This window comes from Vicugna pacos, chromosome 7 (genome assembly GCF_048564905.1).
Source record: "Vicugna pacos chromosome 7, VicPac4, whole genome shotgun sequence".
In the NCBI taxonomy this organism is placed as follows: domain Eukaryota; kingdom Metazoa; phylum Chordata; class Mammalia; order Artiodactyla; family Camelidae; genus Vicugna; species Vicugna pacos.
Window position 1 is genome coordinate 43055892 of NC_132993.1, and position 25741 is coordinate 43081632.

Consider the following 25741-nt stretch of genomic DNA (forward strand, 5'->3'; position numbering starts at 1 on the left):
GGAAGGCCTATCTAAAGAGGTAAATCCTGAGAAGAAACCCTGGATGAAGTAAAGGAAGCAAATCATGAATATCTCAGGCAAGAACATTCTAGGCAAAAGGAATAGCAAGTGTGGGGCTTTGAGATGGAACTCAACTGGACCTGTTTCAGGGACAGCAAGGAGGCCCAGGTAGCTGGGAAGCAGTGAGCGATGAAGAGAATGGTATGCCAAGGGCCGCATCACGCGGGGCTTCGTAGAACTTTGGATTTTATACTGAGAGTGATGGGACACTTTGGAGGCTTGAGAGTAGGGAAGAAACACGAACTAGGTTTATACAGTAGACCCTTGAACAACAGGGGTTTTAACTGTGTGGACCCACTTACCCACAGATTTTTTCTCATTAGTAAATATTACAGTACTACGTGATCCTTGTCTGGTTGAATCTGCAGATGCAGAGGGCTGTCCATAAGTTACACTCAGATTTTCAACTTCTCAGAGGATCAGTGTCTCTAACCCCCACTTTATTCAAGGGTCAACTATATTCTGAAAGTATCCCTCTAGCTGCCATATGGAGAATAGACTTTGGAGGCAAAAGCTGAAGGGAGGTCAGGTAGGACGCTGTTGTAGTATCCAGGCGAGAGATGGTAGTGGCTCAGCCAGGTGGTAGTGACGCGAAAGGAGAGAAGTGGCTGGATCACAGTTGTGTCACTTCCTAGGAGTGGGGACATACGTTATTCATCTAGAACCCCAGGGCTTACCTCAGGGCTTGATTCTTAGTAGGTTAATTTTGTTGAGTGAATAAAACCAAACAAATGTAGCATTCTTGTCACTTTGGAATACACTATGCTGCTTTTAAACGGTTTTACTAGAGGTCTTTACTGTAATCTTAATATCGCTGGCTGTGGACCACTTGAGTACTTCTTAACCTGGGCCAGCCTGCTTCCATTATTTATAGGATTGGCTCAAGCCGGCTAATATTTAGCCAGAGAGGCTAAAATTATCCTAGAGAAGAAAATGGCTTAGATAACCAAATAGGAAAGGACTTCAAGGTACTATATAGGTGACGATAAAACTCCCACTTCGCAAATTCAGGTTATAAAGTAGTAAGGCCTCACATTTAAATAGCATTTTATATTTTATAGCACATGTTGATATATTCACAGCCACTTTATGAAGAAGTTATTAATGCTTGTCCTGTTTTATACATTGAAACTTGGAGAAGTTAGGTAATCTGTTTCTAATGACACAGCCAGCAAGTGGCACATCCCCAAACCAGATATTTCATCTCTAGGTCCTTTGCTGTCTGTATCATGTTCATAAATTAATTGACTGAACAATTGTCTATTGAACGTATCATGCACTGTGGTAGATAATGGAATGCTGACATAAACACAACCCCAGCGCTCACCTTGTCAAGTGCTTTATGGTGTCATGGAGGAATTGGGTAAGAAAGCCAAAGATTTTAATAAGGTGTGTAAATGCTGTAAGCATAAGATGTATTTTGGTTTTGTATATACAATTACTAAAATATAAGGTAAAATAATGATTTCTCCCAATATTCTAGCAGCTGCCTAAGTATGTATTCCATATTTTCCTATTTTGGGGAGTGGGCCAGAATTAAAATGGCATGGCAATGTTATAAATGTATTGTTTATTATTCATAGACATCAAAATATATACAGTGTCTTCTGAAATCCATGCGATGTCTTTCACAGCTTTAGAATTCTAGCTTTCTATATGTTATTTCAAAACTAAAAATGGGTGCACTTGTTTTAGGATAATTTAGGTCTTAATTTTGACTCTACAATGGGACTAGGCTCGATAGTATCATATGGTTAGGGGAATATGTATGGAAAGGTAGAATTTGGTCCCAAGGAATGCCAAAACTTTAGAATTACCCAGTTCAGTCAGACCCTTACATTAGAAGGCAGATTATGATAAAGTTGGAAATAATTACACCACCACAATTAAAGGAGGAAAGGTTGGAAATACCACCAACCTGTGAATTAAAAGATGAATTATTCCTTCGTTTGTGGTCTTCTCTCACTTAAGTAACTTATTTCTTTGTTTTGAAATATGTGTTTGAACAAGTGAGAAAGTACACCTGTCAAAAGATTAACCAGCTGAGAACTGTTGTCAGCATTAATTCTCCTTTAATAAATGACTCTCTGAAGCTGTTTAGCAGCCTGTAATCTAGATACAAAGCTATTGACCTATGATGGATAGTGCTGGATTTGTTTGTAAGCTTTGACTTAAATCGTCTACTTAATTTCTATAGGTCAGATCAACAGGATTTGAAGTAAGGGTGGTTTATGCGGTTTGAATAAAAATGGCTATAGAAATTGAGCAAAATAATTGTAAAACATTAATGATCCACTGTCTTGTTGAGGTAAATTAGAAACTAACCAAATGACAGTCACTTAAACTTCAACATTATCAGAATGTTCAAATGATACAGATCGGTTAATTAAAAGCATTTGTTATAATTGGGTTTTTGTACATAATCAGCCCCACAGTGTGTCTGAAAATATTGTGAAATAATGTAATTTAACCATATGTGAGCATCTCAGACTTTCATAGCATGTGGGCACTCCCTCTTCCAAGATTGTTTGGCTAACATAATGCTGACTTCTTTTGCTTTTAATAATTAGTTAAAAATAGCATAAACTAAAATAGAAAGGCTATTCGGTTTGGCAGTAGCAGAGTATTCACAGTTTGAATGAAATAGGAATCTCTTCATTTGGGCTTTTTATGTATAAAAATTGTGTATTTCGTTGAGTAAATTCAATTCAAAAGTAGGCTGTTACTTGCAGCTGTCTGTTCTGATGGCCAGGTTTATACATAGTGCAAACGAGTACAGTTTCTTTATTCCTAGCTGTACTGTAAGTTGTAAAGGCAAAAATTTTACCAATATTGCTCTTACACAAATTTTCCTGGTTTCGAACAACAAAACCTAACTTGAAAGTTATGAATGAAGATTTCTCTAATGCTAAAAGCAGCAGAAATACTCTTGGTTTTATTTTATAGTTAATAAAAATTGAGGTAAGTGAAGCTCCCCCCCACCCTTCCTTTTTAGGACAAGTCTAGGCCATATTTTCTATGTTAAAGGAGAAGTTGCTTCTCCAATCATTTCAATTAATGAACATGCATCAGACCTTTGTTTGAGATGCTAAGGAGTGGCCAAACCAGTGTTAAAGTTTATTTCTTCTTCCTGCCGAATAACTAGGAATGGATTGCCCCAAAGGTGTACAGGCATACTTTATTTTCTTGCTCTTCACAGATACTGAGTTTTTTTCAATTTGAAGATTTGTGGCAACCTTGAGGTGTCACATGATGCTTAGCATTCTTTAGCAGTAAGGACTTTTTAAATTGAGGCGTGTACTTTTTTTTTTTTTAGACATAATGCTATTGCCAACATAATAGACTACAGTATAGTGTAAACATAACTTTTATATGTACTGGGAAACCTAAAAATTCATGTGACTTTCACCTTACTGCAGTATTCACCTTAATGGGATGGTCTGGACCTGAACGCACAAAATCTTCAAGGTATGCACGCCTTTATGGCACAAGAGAAAAGAAAAATAGTATTAGAGAATGTACATCAGAATGATCAGTCTAAACTAAGCAACTGTTTTCTTTACCTTAACAAAGAATCCATTTGAAATGCAAACTTGTTTATGGGAGGGAAAAAGAGACAGGTCTCTCTCTTTGTAGGTCTCATCTGTAGATAGTGTGAGGAGAGCAAGTGAGTGAGCCAGAGACCCCAAGTCCAAACTTGGACAGCAGACCCCTCTAGCTGCTCCTGTGTCAGTCAGGGCACAGGTCACCTTTTCCATTTACTTTTTATTATGAACAGCTTTCTTAAGAGAATAAGAGATGCATGAGAATAATGGAATTCACATTTCAAATCCCCATGGCACTCCATGATCATGCCAAAATATTTTAGATAAATTGAGTTTGATTGAATCTGTATGTCCCTTTGGCTTATGAGTAACCTCCATGGTACTTGACTATTGACATATTCCAGGAGAGATTTACAGTATCTTATACAAGCTTGACATAAATACAACTTAGAGGCAAGATGTTCTGATTTGGTTTGAGGATTTTCTCTAATTTTGCTGTCTACTTAAACACTTTAAAAAATGTATCCTTCTGCTTTTACCTCTTTACCCTCAAATCCTTCAGGTGTGGGAGCTGCTCGGTCTGGGAACCTAACGTTTATGGTGGGAGGAGTCGAAGATGAATTTGCTGCTGCCCAGGAGTTGCTGGGGTGCATGGGCTCCAATGTGGTGTACTGTGGAGCCGTTGGGACTGGGCAGGTAACATTTTCACATTAATGACACTGACTTTATGTAAAATGATGTAAAAAAAAATGGCTAATCTTCATTTTTCTTTCCTGACCACAATCTGATTCCTCCTTACTCTGTTCAATCTATGAATTTTTTGTTTGCTCAGATTTTCTTAAATTAATTTGGTATAAATTAGTTTTCAATCATTTCTGTTGGAAGTAAGCAGACATCCGCCAATTAACCTAATTTTAAAAGATATCAAAAAGTTCCATCATTTCAGATTTTGACATATTTATCCCAGTGACCATTGAAATTATCCTTAAAACTGCTTCTGTATGAAGTGCTTATGTCTGACTTGCTGTTATCCTCTCTCTAATTTCGTAATTACTTACCACAGCTCTGTTTGTGGTACTATCAGGTGGAAGTAACCTATGCACTTTAATCTTTTTCTTAAAAACCAAATAATTTTCATTGAGAAATGTGTTATATCAATCCTCTAATCAGGTAGAGATGAATGACAACACTAAACTCTGAAATCACATTAGTTGTCCCCCTCCTACCCAGCACACTCACTGTCACTCCCTCCTCCTCACGCTTTGTCTTAGCACTGGCTCCCTCTTTATCTTATTCAAGACTTTGGTATGATCTTAAATATATCTATTGTCTCCATTCCCTTGTCTAGTCAGTCCTCCAAGTTTTATTGATTTTTGCTTCAGTGGCTCTCATTGTTGGCTGTCTTGTTCATTCCTCACATTACCTGGTCCAGTTTTCCATTATCTCACTTCTTGTTTACTGCTCACAGGGCCTTAGTGGATCTCTGGATGCCAGATTTGCCACTCTGCCAGCACCATAACCAAAACCAACTCCATCAGGATGCTTGTATCATCATAGACTTCCCAATTCTGACACTTTGAATAGATCCCTATTTCCTGCCATGACAAGTTTTAACACACTAACTTTTGTAGCTCTTGACCCAGCCTTAACGATCAAATTTCTCACCATTCCTTAAAACCTCTGCACAGGAGTCCATTTTCTTATTGTACTCAGGATCATCCCATGCTCTTACATAGTTACCCTTTTCCCTGCTCTCCTCCTTTCCCTCTCTTGCCTATGTAATTCCTACCTGCCTTCTGAGAGATGGTTTCAGGTTCCACTTCCTCTCTGCTCCTGCCCTCAGTGATCTGCTTTCTCTGGACTCATATTGTCTCTGTCTTATACCCGCTATCATACAATTTACCACTTAATTTTGTGTGCTTGTTTGTTCATTGCCTTTTCATTCAGTGTGTTACTCCCATTTCTTCAATTAGAATGTCAGCCCCATTCCTGAAAGAGCAGTCGTGGGATACATCGATCCATATTCCCCACCATGCTGCGCCCATAGGAGTAGCTCAGTCACCGCACTGCAGGGTCCTTCCCTAGTGGACGAGATGCCCAGTCTGCTCTGTGACTGCATGTCAGGCTCAGAAGGAGGCATGCAGCACCGAGTTCCTTTCCCCATTGGAAAGAATCAGCAGTGGAATGCTCTGACTTTTACAAGCATGTGGAATTGGGTGGAGAAAAGCATCCTGTGAGTTACAGCTTGAAAATAAAGATATTTAATATATACTCAATTTACTTTCAGGCTGCGAAGATCTGCAACAACTTGCTGTTAGCTATTAGTATGATTGGAACTGCTGAAGCTATGAATCTGGGAATCAGGTTTGTTGAATAGTACATTTTCATATGTTAACAGTTTTTATGAGCTTTCCGTTTTGATTTTCTGATGTTGAAAACAAATGTTCATGAGAGATAAATGAGATGATCCAGGAATATTTTGAAAGTACTTCATTATTGAACTTTAATAGACTTTGCTTATTGGACAACCAATAGGACCCTGGAGAGCATGAATACTCTCTGCTGTAAGCCATAAAATGTATCGTGCTGTATATTTGAAGTTACATTATCCTTTTTAAATGGGAGCTCCATTTCATCTATTACGTTGAAATGCAAGAAACACCTTTACTATAAAATTTAAACAGTCTTTGGCCATGTAGGACAAATTTGTATAAAAAACAGTTTTAATGTATAGTGAATTCATGTTATGCTACCATGTGACTGGTATTAAAATCTATTTTAAATATAGTCCCCAAAATCTACACTAAAAGGGCTCTTGGTTGTTTATTCTCAGATACACTGGATGGCATTTAAAAAGCTGCCACTTGTACACATAACTTTTCATTTTAACTTGCCTGGGGTTTTGTCACTTTACATTAAGGGTATATCTTTTCATGGAAATAAGATGGCATTCATACTTCCTTAAAGTGATTCAGGAATTCTGTTTTTCCTGTAATGATGATCATCCTTTAGAATGCTTAAGGTTAATGTCTTAATTTTAGCCTTTAATCTTTTGGGTTAGGAATGCTACCTATGATTAATCACCTAATTAATTTTTTGGATGTTTTATATTTCATGAATATAATAATTATACATTTCTTACTGACAATGCTTAATGAGAAAGATGCTCTTATTCATGTATTTTCTTCACACTTCCCAAATTGCTTACCAAATATATCACAAATCAGAGTAGTGTTTCATATCATAGCTTTTGATAAAAGCAATAAAAAGAGCCAAAGTGCTTGAGATATTTTTTAAAACACAGTAATGGATTCACATTTCCTCTTAATTACCATATCAAGATGCTGTTGTTTTATTGAATTGCCCTTGTCTCAGATGTTAAACTATCTTGACCTATTAAGTTGTCATGTTGTAATTGAGATAAAAGAGGAATTTGTTTTGCATCAGCGCTAATTGGTTTATCAATATCCTGTACCATTTACATTTTAAAATTGAATGTCTGTAAGATGGTAAGGCATATCTGTACAAAGCTTTAATAAAACTGAGAGTATATAGGAAACTGTTCCAAGTGTTATGTCTGTATTGTAGCCAGTTTTAGGCTATGGGTCACTTAACATAATTAAAAAACTGGTTGCTGGTAACTTGTTTTCATGTCCATTCTCTAGACTAATTTTATGGAAGAGGAAAATGTAAATTTCTGGAACCAAAATTGCATACAAAATTAATTGGTGTTGACAATAGGACTAGAGTGTTAGTATGCATATGCATCTTTAGAATTGTATCTTTGTGTTTCTGGATATAAATGAATATATAATATAATAAAAGCCTACGTTATACTATACTGAAATTTCCCTATATCTTTACCAGTTTATTTTATATTCTGCTTTGTACTTTGAGTATCACTGGATCAGGATGTTCCTTAGGTATCCCGTAGCATTCCTCAGTTAATTTCTCTAGCAAAACTCTTACTAGATGATCATTTCCCGTTCTAAATGAAGTATTTGTACGGTAAGTACTTGTGGAAGTCTAACGCCAAAGACCAGCTAATGAAGAATAGTATGAAAATCAGTTGAATCAAATGAGTCGAATAAAATATATACAATGAAAAGTATATATACATTGTCTACTAGAGTAGGTTTGTTATCAAAGGGAAAAGAAAAGTGATAAAATTCCAAATAGAAATACCAAAAGCAGAAGCAATAAATAGATTTCCTCTCATTGTTGGCCTTGATCCACTATGACGAAAATACTATTTAGAAATATGAAACTTTCAATGTTTAATTTTTCCAAAACTCTCTATATATTACTTTTACTGACATATGTATGTGTAAACAAAATATATACATTTAAATATATATATATGTAAATATATATATATAGTATCTGAACACAAAGCAGGAGCTCATTAGTTTTACTTAACTGTTAAAATAATTTATAAGTTTGTGGTGCTTCACATTGTACTAATGAATTGCTTATTTTCATAACATTAGGATTTTATCAATTTATCTTACAGAGACTCTCAGTGGTTTGAAAGCCCTAAAAATGATTGTTTCTGCTATTGTCTTTTCTCTATGGTTTACAGACATGGTTTAAAATGACAGGATTGTTCTCTAATAGAGTATAGAGAGCGGCCACGATTTATTGAGCTTTGCAAGGTGAAAGAGAAAATTGGCATCAGCAAGCATAAATCCCCAAGTAGTAAATTCCCACAAAGTAGTGTAGCATCAAAGTAGTTCAGCCATTTATATTCAGTTCACTCTGAAGTGAAAATTTTTTTAGAGCATTAATGTCAACATTTACAAATTGAGTCACATATTCCTATGAAGTGATCATTTCTGATGAATTTCATTCTCATAAGTCAGTGTTTTTTTCTGGAACACTGACATTTCCCTTTTTTAATAGAAGAATAAAACCTTACAATTTTAAACTCCTATTGACGCTATGATCTTTTACAATGAGTCCTTATGGATGTTAGTGAAATGTTTAAATGCTATAGAAAAGTAAAGCATAAACAGTATTGGTATACAATGTATTTTGAGATTCTTTTTTACTAGACCTTCCTACCTTCTAATTAGGTTCTAATTAGGACTCAGAACATAGCTTTTTGGTACTAAAGCTGCCCTACTTTCATTAGAGAGGTTTTGTTCCTGTGCAGTGCTTAAGAATAATGTTGACAATGTGAGCTTTGTTGTTTTGTTTTTATTTTTGTTTCACCGGGAATGGTTTGTTTTCGTTTTTTTCAATATTGGTGATATAACGAGTTACTTGCATTACCAACCAGGGCCTAGTCCCCTCTGGCAACAATCATATTGTCTTCTTCCACCAAAAGAAGCTTAAAATAGTTGAATTTCTGGAAGGCTGTTCAAAATGAGAAGTTTCCCACAAGCATCATTTTAGCTTCTTGGCTAGTGCCCAAAGGTGTTGCCTTTTCATTTGGGTGATGACTGAAGCCTCTTAGTTGTATACCCTAATAGATATAACAGATGGCAAAAGGTTTGTAATAAAAGTTTGACCAGATTTCTTTAAAAAAGCTGATAAGAGGCCATCATGATGGTTGATTGTTAAGCTGGCTACCCATATGACCCACGGAGACTCAGGACGGTGAGAGTCTGGGTGTCTGTTGATGCCCACATCCCAGCTCTGCCACAGACTTAAGCTTTTCTCATCTATAAAATGACAAAAATAATGGTATTTATCCACAAGGTTGTTGGGGAGATTAAATGAATTAATCCATGTAAAGTTTTTCAAACAGTTCCTAACACATAGTAGGTACTCAGTACGTGGTAGTTATTGATGTGATGGTGGTGGTGCTTAGGATTTGAATTGAAAAGTACTTTAATGTTTTTTTTTCTTCATAACACTTCTCACTAGCTAGCGTTATGTATTTGTTTGTTTATTGCCTATCTTCCCAACTAGAATGTAAGCAAGCTCTATGAGCTTGGTCTGCTCATTGCTGTACCTTAAGAACATACCTGGCACACTGTAGGCACTCGGTGAGGATCTGTCAGATGAGTGAGGTGGAGAGACGGAGGGAGGAGGCTCTTCCCTTGCCTCAGGTAAAAGTTACCGGGTGTGTGTCTTAACTGGCCCACTCCTGGAGGACAGGCACAGCCTCTTCTTAGCTTCTGTATTACAATCTCCTTGGCCCCAAGCACAGGACCTGCAAAAGGCAGATCTGCGTAAACATTGGTGAATGACTGAATGATTGCTTTAAATTGACATAGTCTTAGATGTTTCATTTCCAGATCGGTTCCTGTGACACAAACATCTCAGTTTAGGGACATCATTTGCTTTGTTCTTACATAAAACCAGACAGTATAGGTACTTGTAGAGACTATAAAGTGAGCAGACGCTTTTGACCCTGAAAAGCCTTGGTTACAGCGAAGGCAAACACTTGGCTTCTCTAATTTTGTTTTTTACAGTTTAGGTATCATTTTTACTTCTCCCAAAAGTTCATTTAAGATTCTTGTGTTTTAAAGGTGAATAGATTTGACACAGTGACGTTTATTGGAATTGCATTATATATGCGGTCAGAGCAGTGAATGCATTCTCTTTTTATATCAGAGAACATTCCAGCAATTGTAAAGCCACATGCATGCACGCGCGTACTCTCGAACCACATCCAGTGGCAAGTTATTATGGGGACTGACAGACTGTCATCCGTTTGATGGCTTGAGCTGTATATCTCCTGAACAGCAATGGGGCTCTTATGCAGAAAGTATCATATGTTCCCAGCCAATTTACAGGGAAACAGCAATAACATTTTATCATGGTTGAGAGCCCAGTAGCTGCTTCCTATTAAACTTGCCCTTTCAGATACCTGTCTTGGATTAATTTGTTGATTTCAAATGGAAACTCAGTCTTCTCCAGTGAAGCATGACGTTCTAGGATAGACTCTCTGAATGACAATTACTGTGTATTCTAGCTGGTTTCAAACCATTACAAGCTTTGGGCACAGTGGAAGACAGAGGACTTCAGTAACTGATTTTAATATCACGTCTAATTTTAACTGTCAGTTATATATATGCCAGTGAAAGAATCCTCAGAAAGATGAAATGCAAAACACTTCCAACTTGCTCTTTTTAATGATACACTCTGCTGTTGGAGGGGTTGGGGAGGAGCGGAGAGGGAGTAGCCATCTCCTGAAGGGAATCAGCACAGAGGGGAAGCATCGGATTTGAAAAGTGAGCACGTAACAACTGCCACCTCGTTTTTTTGAGTGCCCCTCAGGATGCTTCTAAATAGTAGTATGTTCACCAAAAAGGGTCCCATAAATCAGTGCCAGTATGTTCCCTTGAACATTCAAGAAAAATGAAATGTAGGGTTTTACAGAGAAAAATAAGCTTTGCTCCCATTTTGGTGAATATTATAGACAGAGTACGAATTTCTTTAGCAGTAAAGGCTGTTGTGAGGCACTGTTGAGTCTAACTTGATAGGTGATAAGGAGGGGAGGATCTCTGCTGCCTTAAATATGCCATTTTAAAAGAAAATCTTAATTAGGAAGCCTAAATTATATTTCAGATGGAAAGAGAAAGCAATGTCTTGGGGTCTTTAAAAATATTCCTTGCTCATGGAACACATTAGACATATACATTCTTGAATATTTGTGCTTAGATAATATATATACTTGTGGTTAGAGCAAATTAACTAATTGTTCATTTGTGATTTTACTTTTCACAATTACTCCCTAAGCACATTGACTTTATCTTTCTCTAAGTCATCTGCTACTACAGCATGCTTAGAGCCTAATTTTACTTAAAAGGGGGAAAAAAGCAGCAGTAGCAAATTACACATGTTACAAATTTGGATTTTTATAGAAGAATGAGTGAAACTGTCAGGTTACTTTCTGGCAGTGTACAATTGAACAGAATGTATGGTAGCCGATTTAGGTGGAATCTTTATCTGTTATAATCTTTAGTAAAAACCCCTTATTGTAACACGGGTCACCGTTTGACTTTATATACATGGCCTGCTGAATAGTATTCCTTGAACCACATCTGCTCCTTCTTCAAGGATTACTACTGATTACGTAACAGTTATGTTATGTGATAAGTCTATACGCATCCTGGCTATTAGCTCTAGACCCCACTGGAGCATTGGAAAAAAGGTCTTACTGGTCATTATCTTCTGATTTGGAAATAAACGGACATATATTTCTAACACACAAGTAATAAGAACTTAAGCATACCAAAATGCACAATTTGTTTAACATTTTTATGTGTCTCTTCTTAGTCTTTTTTTTTTTTAATTCTGGAAGGAACTGGTTTTAACAAAAAGCAGAAAGTTTTATTTGAAACTTGATTTAAAGATACTCAGCAAAACTATGCTTCCTAGACTGCACTAAGATACTTGGAATCAAAGTAATAGAGCATTTTAATTCTTTCTTTTTTTTTTTCCTGGGTCCACATTGAACAGCCGTTTATGCCATCAGCTCAGTGATAGAACAAATGATGTTTCCGCTTGGGCAAGCTTTGTTTTATCAGGATCAGTAACCTTATCAGCAGTTGACCCAGAACTATAATGCATGTCTCTGAATAGATAGCATATGTCACAACTCTGTGCAGACTTGCTTCATAAGCAAGATTGTCTAATGAAGATTTAATAAATAAGGAAAAGTTTAGAGCAAGAAATATCTCCTTTTATAATGATAACTTCTCTTAAGCTCATTTTACTGCTCATGGCTCATCTCTTGCATTTATTCTCATAAAAGCTAAAAGAATAAACATACATATAAATGCATCCACACAGACTCCCATGATACATAGTTTATCTGTCAGTGTTTCTTTCTGAAATATATCATTTGTGAGTAAAGACTGTAGAATTTAGATCATCATATTGGCTTAAGGTTCTTATGCGACACATAAATGTAGTAATGTCCAAAAGACTAGAAAGCCCATGTGTGTGATAAACCAGCGACACTTTTATGCAATTATATGTTATTTCTTAAAAGTAGGAGAATGCAGAAGGTTTTCTCTCGGTGCAGAATATCCTGGCTCAGAAATGTTTAATCACTAGCTTTTAATACCCTGTAATTTAAGATTGGATTCTTCTCTCTCATCAATCTGCTTTGATTTTTGAAAACATCATAAATGGAGAGAGAAGATGGAGCATCCTCATATGTAAATAAGTCACGCATGACTTGAACATTTTGACATATAACACTTCTTTTCTTTGACCTTTGACAGGTTAGGGCTTGACCCAAAACTACTGGCTAAAATCCTAAATATGAGCTCAGGACGGTGCTGGTCAAGTGACACTTATAATCCTGTACCTGGGGTGATGGATGGAGTTCCCTCAGCTAATAACTATCAGGGCGGATTCGGAACAACACTCATGGCTAAGGTATGGTACATGCAGAGTCTACCGGGCTGTGGGGGGAGCATTTTAATGGTCTAATTCTTCTCCTTCCCTCCCTTCTCTTTTTCTCTTTCCCCTCACCCCAACGTACCCCCGCCCATAACAAAACATATGTCTATCCTAGAAGGCAGGGTCACTAAAATAGCGATTCATTTACTCACTGGAAATTAGTTAAAACTTAGCTGGGATAAAAACCATTATCTTGTTCATTTTTAATTCTGGCCTCTCAAATGAGAAGAGTAGGCTGAAATTTTCTTTTGTGTTTGGGTTTGTTTGTAATGTGAGCTGGTAAAATTTTGTTCTTCATCATAAATTGACATCAATTTACCAAGCCCTTAGAATGGAAGCAGTAAGCATTTTCTGATGGTTGATAATACAATGACATTGCAAGTACATATCACAAAAGAAGAGAGGCTCTTTTGCAGGATACTGGATTTCCAAATACACGTTCCTTCTTTAAGAATATATATTTATTTATGTGTAAAGTCATTTGAAAAGCACATTGTTGGCCTCCTCTCATTTGTGATATCAATGTTAGGAAATACTTTTTGGACGAACAGAATTAGATTTTTGCGTAGGGACTACCCTCCTCACCCCACCACACCCCCGTCATTTAATATTTTACAAAGTAATAATCCATACACTTGATACATTCTCAGCTTACTCTCCTTCATTCCCTGTGATGTTTTGTCCATTCTACTTCTTGAATATGCCTTAAATTCATTCACTGTCCTTCTCTGCCACTGCTGGTCCCTTGGCTGAGCCTCATTTAGATTTTCCCACATCAGCCCTTGACTGGACTCCTTGCCTTTCATCCTCGTCTTCTCCAGTTCATTTTCTGTGGTAAAGGGCAAGCTTCCTAAAATGTAAAAGCCTGATTATGTCATTTCTCCTATTGTCTGTCTCATGGTTACCAGTTGCTTGCAGGTTGAAGCCCCCTCTCCACACGTTGTCATGCAGGTGCTTGGTGGTCTGGCCTTTGCTCGTCGCACCAGCCCGTTCTTGCCTCCCCTTCTCTGCTCCATCCTCACCCAGCTCATCTCTGCCTCTTGCTCTCGCTCTCCCCGGCCCTCCCTGCGCACGTGCTCTTCCCTCTGCGGCCTCATCCCTCCTTGTCCCTCCAGCCCGGCCTGGGGCACAGCACCTGGCACATTGTCGGCTCACTTTGAATATTTATTGGATGAAACCATATTGGAGACTATGTTTCTTATTTTGTAGTTTTATTTCTCCTCGTGTTTCATTTAAGAAAATATTTATTTTTATGCCAGTCTGTACCTTGTGTTTTGGTTTGCATATCCTCCACACAGGCTTTTATAATTGTGCGATGTTGCTCTTGCTGGAAACAGAAAGTAGATCCTTAAGTGTGTTGTTTTCATCAGAGCTGCAGGGTCATTTATTGGAGCACACAGAAAAGTGAGAGAGTAGCATTTATGCCCAGTTTGCATTATGTATCTGTATGAAGTGGGTTGTGACCTGTTAGCTTATCTGGTTCCTAAAATACTGCTAACAGCTCCACCCAGGGAGACTGCTAACAAGCAGAGTGTGCGCGGTGCTGGCTTTATTTTGGGAATCTCCACCGTAGCTGTCCTCTTCTCCATGTAACACCTTGACTTCCATTGTTTTCTCCAGTGTCCCTACCCAGGAGGAATCTGCTCCTGTTAAGGTCCTTCCTTTAAAATTATTTTCTTGATAATAAAAGATAGTTTTTTTCAACTAATAGCATAAGACAGTACAATAAAAAATATGGACATTAGTGTTCTCTTTTGCTCTAGTTTCCTCTACGAAATGCAGTTGTCATTTCCCTTTTAAAGAACAAGACTTCTGAATTTTGCTTAGAATGAGAGAATTTAGAAAGGAACTTAAAATCAACCTTTCATCATCTTAGAGAGCTGTTAGCAAAAATATACCATAGCTAATTAGATTTGTATAGAGAAACTAATAGAGATTAAAGAAATCCCCATCAATGCTACACTGATTAAAGCAATTGTACCTGCTTGGCCAGATCAAGCCTTTACTTACAGATGTTTTTTGCTCAACTGCTATTGAATCTCATTGTGTTGGGGGAGATGGTATTAGTGTGTCATTGAAGTAGAAGCTGTAGGTTTATTTCTAGGTCTTAACACCTTAAAATTCTAATATATTGTGTGTATGTAATCAGAACATAATCAGTACAAAAACTAGATCATTCTTCTGAACTCTCCAACCTAGAAGTCTGTTTCTGATGGCCACGAAGGAACAACTTAAGGAAAATCATGACCACCTTGGTGCTCACCCAGGATACCTGTGTCCTTGTGAAATGTAACAACCTGGTCCTCCATTAATTTGTCAAAACCTTTTACAATTGTATATTTTTTCCTTGAACCACCCACTGAGCTCATGAATTCATAAATATTTTTATTTGATTGGTGAAGGGGAGTATTTGTCTTAAATTATATGTTACAGGCTTCAAAGGATGCCTTTTCTAACATTTCAGGATTGATAAGCCACTTACGCTTTTATAGACTAAATCACCCTTCTCTTTTTAGAATGTCCCTCCTTTAAGGTAGTAACCAACAAAGCTATTTTAGTTTTCCCCTCTTTTCTGGTTTTTATTAGCTTTTATTTGGGGTATTCACTTGTTCCTTTGAAAACCTCTGATAGACTTTTCTTCTCAGTAGTGTTGTCTTCTCCTCAAGGTGTTGTATTTACTCTCGGTTCTTATATTCTAGTTATATTACTAGGTTAAAAATTAAGTGCAGTCTTTCTATGTAGCTTTTCTCCCTGTCCTTTTTAAATAAATGCATCTTGCAGATGTACAGCAGACTGATGTTGACAAAAGAAGCTTGTCTGGGTATAAGCAATAACGTAGCTGTCCACATTTGTTAAGTGTGTGGGTTATTACTTGCTTAATTAAACTTGCTTTTTAGTGGCAGTTATAGGAGAATTTAAGATTAAGTAGATTTTCCAAATCTACGTGTTTAACATGTAAAAATGACACAAATAGGCACAAAATGCTAACACATACAGCATGATGCATTTTCAGGAGGCTAGAGATTTAGTTCATTCTTTAAACTTTGCTTACTTTCTCTTTGAATCATTTTCCCCTTTGAGTGGATAGTATTCAGTAACTGTTCATTTATCAAGGATGTTCCTCAAAGAATACAAATAGTCCTCATCTTGCTTCTTTTCTTATTCCATTGCTTGTTGGCTTTTCTGTTGATAGAGGAAATGAGGATAGTAATGGTAAGAAGAAAATCTAGTTGGTTTTACCACTTGTTTGCAGCTCTTATATAATAATCACAAATGGAATGAAATGTGGGGAATATTGTTTCAGTTATCCGTGTCTTCATTGCCTTCCATCCACCCCACATACTTCACGGTTGGACAGAGGTAGAGGATATCCTTTCACTGCAGTTTAATAATACAAGATTTATAACATTAACTTTTGTCTATGTTTAAACAGCCATAAGTTTTATGAAACTCAGAATGAGGCGTTAACTCTCTGAGATCTTAAAGAGTTGTTCTGAAGATGAATGTCCATTACACTTAAAATAAAATCCAGTCTCCTTACCAAACATAATAAAGCCTCCACGGTCTACCTCTGCCCATCCCCAGGCTCATTTCCCGCCCCAGCCTCCTTGCTCTGATTCTGCCTCATTGGCCTTCTTACCACTTCTTGAACATCGGAGCCGTGCCCCACTGCGGGGCTGGGCCGTTACCTTGCTGTTCCATCTGCCTGCCTCTTCTCCTAGTTCTGCAAAGAACGCACTGCTCCCTAACACTCAGATCTTAGGTCGAGTATCTTCACCTCAGGGATGTTGTCCTGAAACATCCCTTCTCTCAGAACTGTCAGAACTCTTTTTCCCACCCCACTCCATGCCATGTATGACTTTCTAACCCCTTACCCTGCTTTATTTTTCTTCATAGCACTTGTTATTGTCTGGAAGTTTAAGATTTGTTTTCTTGTCTCTCTTCCTCACTGGACAGTAAGTTCTGGAGAACAGTGACTTGGTTTTATCATGATTGTATCACCAGCACTGAGAACAGTGCCCAGCACATGGCAGTTAAATATTTGTTGAATAAGAGATTGAGTGGATATTTTGATCATTCATAATTTCATCATCCATAATTTCATAATGGGGTTTGTCTTAGGCTTACAGGCTTCTTCAGATGTGAAAAAGCATTTTCCTGTGTGATCTCACCTGGATAGTAACACCCGACCAAAGTCAAAGAAAAATGAATAGATTGGGTAGAGGGTGGAAGAGTGGAAAGGATGCTCAGAAATCAAGGTTTCTGTCTGGAGCAGTTTTGCAGCTATATGAAAGCACTTGTAGAAGTATATATAACTTAACATCATGCCTCTAAGTCTCTTATTTTTTCAGACTTCATTTTCCCTTCTTTGAAACCCAAGCATTGGGAGCCCCAGTTCCAAAGTAAGCCTTAACTACCAGCCTCAATGTATTCCATCCTGCCCTTGTTTGATTCAGGATCTGGGATTAGCACAAGACTCTGCTACCAGCACGAAGAGCCCAATCCTGCTGGGCAGTCAAGCCCATCAGATCTACAGGATGATGTGTGCGAAGGGCTACTCAAACAAAGACTTCTCATCCGTGTTCCAGTTCCTACGAGAGGAGGAGACGTTCTGAGTCTGCCCTTCGGCTGTGGACACTGTTGGAAACCAAACTCTATCTTGGAGCCACTTATAGCTCACTCCACAAGTACATGGGTTTAATCCAAGGTCACCTGTCTGCTTTTGATTGTCTAGGTCACAGTAAACCCTGGGATTTTTCACCCATTTTTAACTGCTTATTCTTTTTATCTATTTAGTGAACACTTACTACCTGGTTCTTTTCTGCAAGCCACTGATGGTCTCTGCTCACTAGCTGACTGACCTTCTCAGAAGTTTGATCCCTGAGCATCTGCAGCTAAATCCTCGCATACTTCAATCAGGATGTATTTACCCCACCTTACAAATAAAATCAATTTTTTTTTCAAGAGAATAAAACCTATCTTTGAGGAAAGAAAAGAAGTCAGTGTGAGGAAAGGAGTTAGAGGAAGGGGCAGACTAGTAAATTACTACCTGTGTCCCTTAGAAAGTTTGTCCTGTTAACCAAGTGGAGGTATTCTCGCATTACTGAGGTTACTGGTTTATTTTCCAGACATTGGTAAAGCAAGAGAACTCCTTGCTGCATGTTATATAATTTGGACTCTGTTACATTGTCTTGGCGTGCCCCTCTTGTAATGACTCCCAATACTCAGCAGACTTGTCTTTTATATTTTTGCTTCCTTGTACATTCTTACTACATACATATTTTTTGACTTCAAAAGAGTATCTTTAGAACTGTTTCAGAGCCAATGATGATATGTGCTTTAGATAATTATTACACTATTCTAGATATAACCATATTATTTTGAATTCAAATAAATTTCTATGCTGATAATACTTTCTTGGAGTCTTTGTGTCTTCCCAACCATTTGGTGAACAATCAAATGATCTGACAAACTGGTGTTGCAGACTAATGGGGAAAGGATAGGAAGAAAGAGAAGGGAGGGGAGGTCCAAAGGAACTGAGTCTGAACTGGCCAGTGGCAAGCCCTCATCCCACTGCTCTACCGGAATCCTTCAATGAGCATCTGTTTGAATGTCTTCTAGGTTGTGGCTATTCTCGGCATCCGGCCTGCATTAATGTAAGATGTCCCAGGACACAGTTGCCGCTCTCCCCACCACAGCCCCTAGAAAACACTCCAGTGAACAAGCTCTTTTCAAGCCTCTGCTTGCTTTATGGCTGTACTGTCCCACTGGCCAAAGTAAGCCACCCAGCCCAGCCCAGAGTCAGTGAGGGAGGGGACTACGTAAGAGTGGGCGCACAGAGAAGGGCAGTAGGTGGGCCATTCTGCAAACACCCTAGCACAGCAAGCCCATGGAAGATTTTGTTCAGAGGACTGATGTGCTCTGACCTACGTTTTAGAGGGATCACTCTGGCTGCGGTGTGGAGAATAGACTGTTGGAGTAAGAATGGAAGCAAGGAGACCAGTTACGAGGCAGCTGTAATAATTCAGGTGAGAAATGATGGTGGCTGGGACCAGATTCTGGCTCCGATTCTGAACATAAAAGATAGGCCACTGACTGATGGAGAGGGTGAGAGAAGAGGAGGAGGAGAGGACAACTCCAAGGTTGGTGGAGGATAGCAGTGACCATTTACTATGTGAAGAAGACTGTGGAAGAAGATTTTAGGAAGGTTTGGAGGGGTTTAGAAAAAAAAAATCAGGAGTTTATTTGAGATGCCTAATAGACCTCTAAGTAGGGAAAAACAGAGGTCCAAGGGCCAAGCCCTGTTTCACTCTAGCTTTTGGTGGTTGGGAACATGCGGCAGAACCAGCAGATGAGACTGAGGGGCAGTGACCAGTAAGGGAGGGGAAAAATGAGAGCAACGTCCTAGAAGCCAAATGAAGATGTGCTTTAAGGAAGGAATGACTCTTTGTATCAAAAGTTGCAGATAAGTTGAGTAATATAAGGGCTGAGAATTAGTCATTTGGATTTAACAAAGTAGAAGTCATTGATGACTCTGCCTGGTGTTTTGGTGGAGTGTCAGAAAGGAGATTAGGAGTGGGAGGAGAAATTGGGAGAAATGAATAGAGAAAACTTTCAAGTTTTGTTGCAGGAGAAAACAGACAAATGGGATAGACACTGGCAGGGAAGATGGGACCAAGGGAAGCTGTACTATATTTCTAGGATGGGAGATACCATGGGGTTATGCTGATGGAAGTGGACTGGTCAGATAAAGATGGGGAAAGTAACGATGCACGAAAGAGAGGACACTTGCTACGTGATATCTGCTGAGTAGTTGAGAGGGGAAGGGTAGAAGCTCAGATGGAGCTTTGAAAACTGAAAACCAGCTCAAACATCGTGTGTCAGACTGCCAGCATCTTACGTGAAGGACAGAATAGTGTTGAAACTGTACAGGTTTTCAACATAGAGTAGTTATAAATATTAGTACTGGAAAGGACTTTACTGACCTCTAAGCATTACCTTTATAAGCCACCCTCTGACCGTTAGTTTTCTTATCTATAAAATTACCATAAACAGTGTAGTCTAATATCAAATGCTCTCTTGGAAACCTGAAACAAAACACGAGTCAAGGACAATCCCAGATGTTGGCGAGCAGATGGAGAAAGTGGAACCCTCATACCTGGCTACCAGCAATGGAAAATGGTGCATCCACTTTACAAAATAGGTTGGCAGTTTCTCGAAAGATGAAAACATGGAGTTACCACATGATGCAGCAATTCTGTTCCTAGCTATGTGCTCACGAAAAATGAAAACAGATCTGCACAAAAACTTGTACCTGAAGGGATTTATAGCAACACTGTTCACAATAGCCAAAGTGGAAACAATCCAAATGTCCCTCAGCTGATGATTGCATAAACAGTGATGCATCCATACCGTGGAAGATTGGCCATAAAAGGGAATGAAGTACTCCTTAATGCCACCACGTGGAACTGTGGAAACATGCCAAGTGAAAGAAGCCAGTCATGAAAGGCCACATACTATATGATTCTGGATGAAATGTCAGGAAAAGGCAAACCTGCAGACACACAGTAGATGAGTGGTTTCCAAGGACTTGGGGAGAGAGGAAAATGGGGAGTGACTGCTACTCAGTATGAAGTTCCTAGGGTGAGGAAAATGTTCTGGAATTAGACAGTAGTGATGGTTGCACAACTTTGTGAATGTATGGAAAACTACCACTTTTAAATGATGAATTTAATGGTGTGTGAAATATCTCCATGAAAAAGGAAAACTGAGGAACAATCATGAGTTAAGATCTTTCTCTGTCAATACGCAGTTCTCAGCTGGGGCAGTTTTGCCCCCAGAGGACAAAAGGCAATGTCGAGACATTACAGGTTGTCATACTGGGGGAGGAGGATTCTACTGGCATCTAGTGGGTAGAGGCCAGGGATGCAGCTAAGCATCCTACAAGGCACAGGACAGGGCCCCTCCAATGAGAATTATCCTGCCCCAAATGTCAATAATGGGAATTTGAGAAACCTTGTTCAGGTGTATATTCCACAGGCACCTCAAACTCAGGGTATCAAAGCCTGAGCTCCCCATCCTCTCCCTCAGACCTGCTTCTCTTCCTGGTCCCTGTCCCATCCAGGTTCTGGGAACCATCCCTGACTCCATTCTCTCCTTCACCCACTTTCCACAGCGAATTCTAAATCTCCAGTGCCTATCTCATACCCTCATCGATTCCCGCCCAGAATACTTCCATCTCTGCAATTGCTCCTTTTTCCTAAGAGCTTCATGTAGGTATAATTTACATACAATAAAATTTGCTCATTTTAAATGTACGATTCAGTGACTTTTAGTATACCTGCAGATTTGTACAGTCATCACCACAATCCAACTTTAGAATGTTTCCATCACCGCCACTCCCTCCCAGAAAAGTCTCTCATGCTCATTTAGTCACTCAACATTCCATCGCCCCTCCCGTCCCAAAGCTCTAGGCAACCACTGATCTTTCCGTCTCTGTAGATTGGCCGCTGCTTCTTGGCCACCAGTCCGGTCCTTCCCCAGTTCATTCTTTACACCACTGCGGAAGAAGTCGAAGACTGAAATTCCCCTGCATAAAATCCTTTAGCCTCGAATGCAGCCTAAACTTCTCAGCGTGATGTTCAGGCTTTTCATGCTCTGACTCCCATTTCACTTCACTGACACAGTCGCCCTTTGCTTCCTTCATGGCACCCAATGTGCCACTGGTTGTGAATCACAGCACTTGCCATTTCCCAAGCATGCTGTGCTTCTCACACCTCAGTGCCTTTGCACGTGCCACTTCCATCGCCTGAAATGCCCTTCTCCCCTACTCCTGGCCAATGGGCTCAGGTACCGTATCACCTAAAATGCCTTCCTTAGCCACCTCAGGCTGAGTCATTTCCCCTCTGTTTCCATAGCTCTTGTTGATACAGCTCGTATTATAGGACTTCTCCTGTTACATTATGTTCGCCGGTTTGCTCCTCTGCCTTCCACAGAGCTGTGGAGCTCTTTGGGGGCACAGAATGTCTCTTATTCAGCTTTGAGGCCCCATGTTGAGGTCAGCACCTGGCATCGAATAAGAGTTCAATAAATGCCTGAGTGAGTGGGAGCAGAGGCATTGCACTTGTGTTAGGTCAACTACAAACTACAGGAACTTTTTCCTGACAGATTCTTCCTTCACAGATCCAGGTTTTTTTGGGTTATAAATGATGCAGTTTATTACACACAGCTACCCAAGTCTTGCAGACTGTGGATCTTTTTACAAAGTTTTCTTGTCAAAAGGTTAGCTTATGCTCTTTGACTCAAGAAACTTATGGCATCAAAATATGCATTTTTGGTAACAAGCTTTAGTCTCACATTTTCGATACTTTAAACATCACCTTGCATGCAGATGAAGCACACGCATTCCCCGTTATGGAGCACAGTGGTTCCAGATGTCATCTTTTATACCATGCTGCACAGACCTTGAGGCATAAAGTGAATCTCATAATAACACAGGTTTGATTGATGCAGGGGATTCTGTGAGTAGTTAGGTGTTTGAGAGACGCTTTGACTATGCTCTTGATCTGACACCATGGCGATGGAGCATATGCTAAGCTACAGCTGTGTCTGTATTTAAGTGAACCCCAAATGGTCTGGGTCTACTCTTTGGCCATTCTTCTTATTGCCTGCATTTTGATCTTGACCTGTTTTCTAAGCAATCAGAAATGTGTGTGATCTGGCCGCTTCCTTTGTGGGTGGAGGTAGGGGGTGGAAGAGAAAGGCAAACCAGAGCAGAGAATGGGGCAGCATAAATTCTACCCAGGCTGCTGTCAGAGCCTGCTGCTGCTCAGGGAAACCTCACAGGTAACTGCCCCCTTGAGCATCCACAAGCGGCCAGCCAATGGGGAATCGTCTGCCCGAGTCGGGTGTTTAGCCATCTTTCAGTTCAACTGAAGAGGAAGCTTAAGGACGTTGTAGGAATTTGTAACGTTCTGTGCATGGTGTCAGGCCCATAAACGAGCATGTCCATCGTGCTGGTGCACACAGGGAATCTTCTCTCATTGGTGGCAGAGAGATTGAAGATGACCTTTTACTATTTAATTGTATTCATCATTTAATATTTCAAGAATGCCTAAAAGGGTTGAAGACTTCTTCATTTAGACTAGAATCCCACTCTTTCAGAACGTTAATGGGAAAATACAGTAAAGCAGAAGCTTGGTGGGGTGGTGGGAGATAATTAGGTTTTATTATTTTAAAAAGATTTTTTTAATGGAGGTACTAGGGATTGAACCTAGGACCTTGTACATGCTAAGCACACTCTCCAACCCACCTTATAAGCATCTTATAAGCAGCCTGCAGGGTGCTTTTGAAGGTCTCGGTTCCCAGAGCTGCCCACAGCTGGGACACTCCCCCTCAGGTCAGCACTAACCTGTGTGATATCGTGGCTCAGTTTCCTTCTCTTTAAAACAGGGGCATTGCACCGAGCTCCAAGGTTTGCTTTAGCTCTAAGATTCTGATTCCTCTTAGTTAAGGGCTTAAGAAAATGTGAGGCCTGTGCTTCTGACAGGTTTTGGACTCTCTCTGCTTAGGGATTATTTATTGCTCATATAGCCATCTCATTTATTAGGGTTTTTTTTTTTTATAGCTGGGAATAGATTCAGAGATCAATACATTTTTATTAATGATAGTCCGTCATGCCTGGTAAAGAGATGGCAGGAGAGCTCATCTAGAATGAGCCACTTGAATAAACCTGACACACAAGCTTAGCTCCGAGCTGCGTTTTGGCAGGCCTCTCTGTAAAATAATGACATTGGCAGAGGCAGAGACTATGGAAACCTTCCTCACAGCCAGACTCATAAAATCAAAGGGCAGGTTTGGGGTGTGTTTCTCCGCCTTGGCTGTATATGCAAATCCCATGACTTTTTGAGTGTAGCATTTTATCTTCAAAAGGACAAAATCTGGCATTTGCTGCAGTCATTAAAAATGATAAATGCCTAAAATGCTTTAGAGTTGGGATTACCGTAGGTGAGAACAAATAATTGTTTCAGGATCAAAAGGATCCTACAGTAGAAAACTTCTCACTGACACTGTCAAAGCAGAAAATAAAAAATCCTTCATTATTTTCCCTTGAAAGCATATGAAATTGGGCATAATCGTTGCCAGTTCTTCTTACAAAAATGACTGGTATGAGCCTTTTGGAGGCAGATTACTCCTCCTGACTCCATGAAGAGAGAGCCTTCTGCCCTGAAAGGGTTAACTCATCTCCAGATGCAATTTTTCAGCCCCTCAGAGCACAGCTCAGATGATACCAAGTTCACTCTTCTTTTACATTTGTTTTGTGCCTGTTGAACTGAATTTTCATTCCATTTATGGATGGAACTTGAAATATTCTATGGTAATTTTAGATACTTTGAGGCCTTCTCCAGAAATTTCGCATTAGAGTTCCCATCTCAGAGACCCTAAGAGCAAATGTAGCTTTAATTCCTCTCTCCTCCTTTTAATGACCTTAACCCTGACCCCAAGCCTGCTCTCTATAAGTGCCAAACATGATTCATTCTCTTTGCTTGATTTAGTTTTGTCCCTTTAATGAGCTAAGATGACCAGGGAGACCTGATAGCTTATTTGTGCTAATGTAAGTATGCTATACTGGTTAACTCCTGACTCATTTATTTGGCTTTTACTTTTACCTAGAAGTGACCCTTTGTCTTAGAGATGAAAAGTCCGTATTTTAGACAAAGGAGATGCAAACAGCATTAACAAGCCAGTCAGGAGACAGACACGACACAGGAATGAAAGATAAAGCAAACTGCTAGCGAAGGAGAGAGTCTTTGTGCTGTGTCTCTGCACACAAATATGTGTACCATGTTATAGATGACAGCACAGTCCTCCATTAGGAACTTACTTTACTATGTGGTTACACCCTGATGTGCTGTTTCTCAAAACCACTTTCCTCTTCTGAGTTGTAGGAGTCATAATGTCTCCAACTTAAAAATGTTTGTGCTGGTGACTTTGTGGTCTGCATGTCTTACATATCCAGCCTCTGTAACATCATTTTGGATCCTGTATGGGTGTGCAGGAATGCTTTCTTGACATGGTGTTTAATAGATATTACTTGATTTTTTAACCCCCAATCCTGCAGAGGCAGACCTGGGCCATCAAGGACGCTTAGAAAGTGATAAGCGGGAAGAGACTTTTAAAGAGATTTACGATAGGTTTAGTTTCCCTGTTGTCTGGCTTGTCACTTTCAGCCCGACTCATTTTGGGTTGGCAGGGGTCTGACCATGGGGTTCTGACAAATATGTTTTTATCCTGGTGAATTTATGCTTACTTCAGTATCCAGAAAAAAAAACACAACACTATTAAAAACTGATATGACTTTGAACAGTGGCTTGATCCCTGATGATGGCCTTTCCCGACCATCCCATTTAATTTCTGGCTGGTCCAACTAGCGGCATTAAACACTGCCCCTTCTGAGGCTGGGTGTTCCCTGAGTTGCACTGTGCTCATAGCAGTTTAGTCTGGCCCCTTTTATAGGTCAGTGACACCCTCAAGCTTGTATACCTGTGTCACCACAAATCTTAAAAGATGCAATCTTCTCGGCAGCTTCATCCTCCTAAGATGAATTGGAAGGTGGGAGTGAAGGACAGGGTTCTAATCTTTGTGTTAGGACCAGGGAGGGCAGGCACCTCTGTCCTCCCTCACGTGGGTCCTGGAGACTGCTGTCTGGATGGACTCTCCAAATGAAGGGTTCCGTTTGTGATGTTAGTCACATGCTGGCATTTTTGTTT

General features: G+C 39.4%; 1 protein-coding gene across 1 annotated transcript in view; it reads left to right on the forward strand.

Moving 5' to 3' along the window:
- Positions 1–18384, forward strand: part of HIBADH (3-hydroxyisobutyrate dehydrogenase) — a 95915-nt gene extending 77531 nt beyond the window's left edge. The window contains exons 5-8 of the mRNA XM_006201836.3: positions 4168–4301; positions 5893–5969; positions 12791–12947; positions 17429–18384. Coding sequence (XP_006201898.1) covers positions 4168–4301; positions 5893–5969; positions 12791–12947; positions 17429–17587 — 527 coding nt within the window. The 3' untranslated portion in view covers positions 17588–18384. The remainder of the gene's footprint in view (positions 1–4167; positions 4302–5892; positions 5970–12790; positions 12948–17428) is intronic.
- The last annotated feature ends 7357 nt before the right edge of the window (positions 18385–25741 follow it).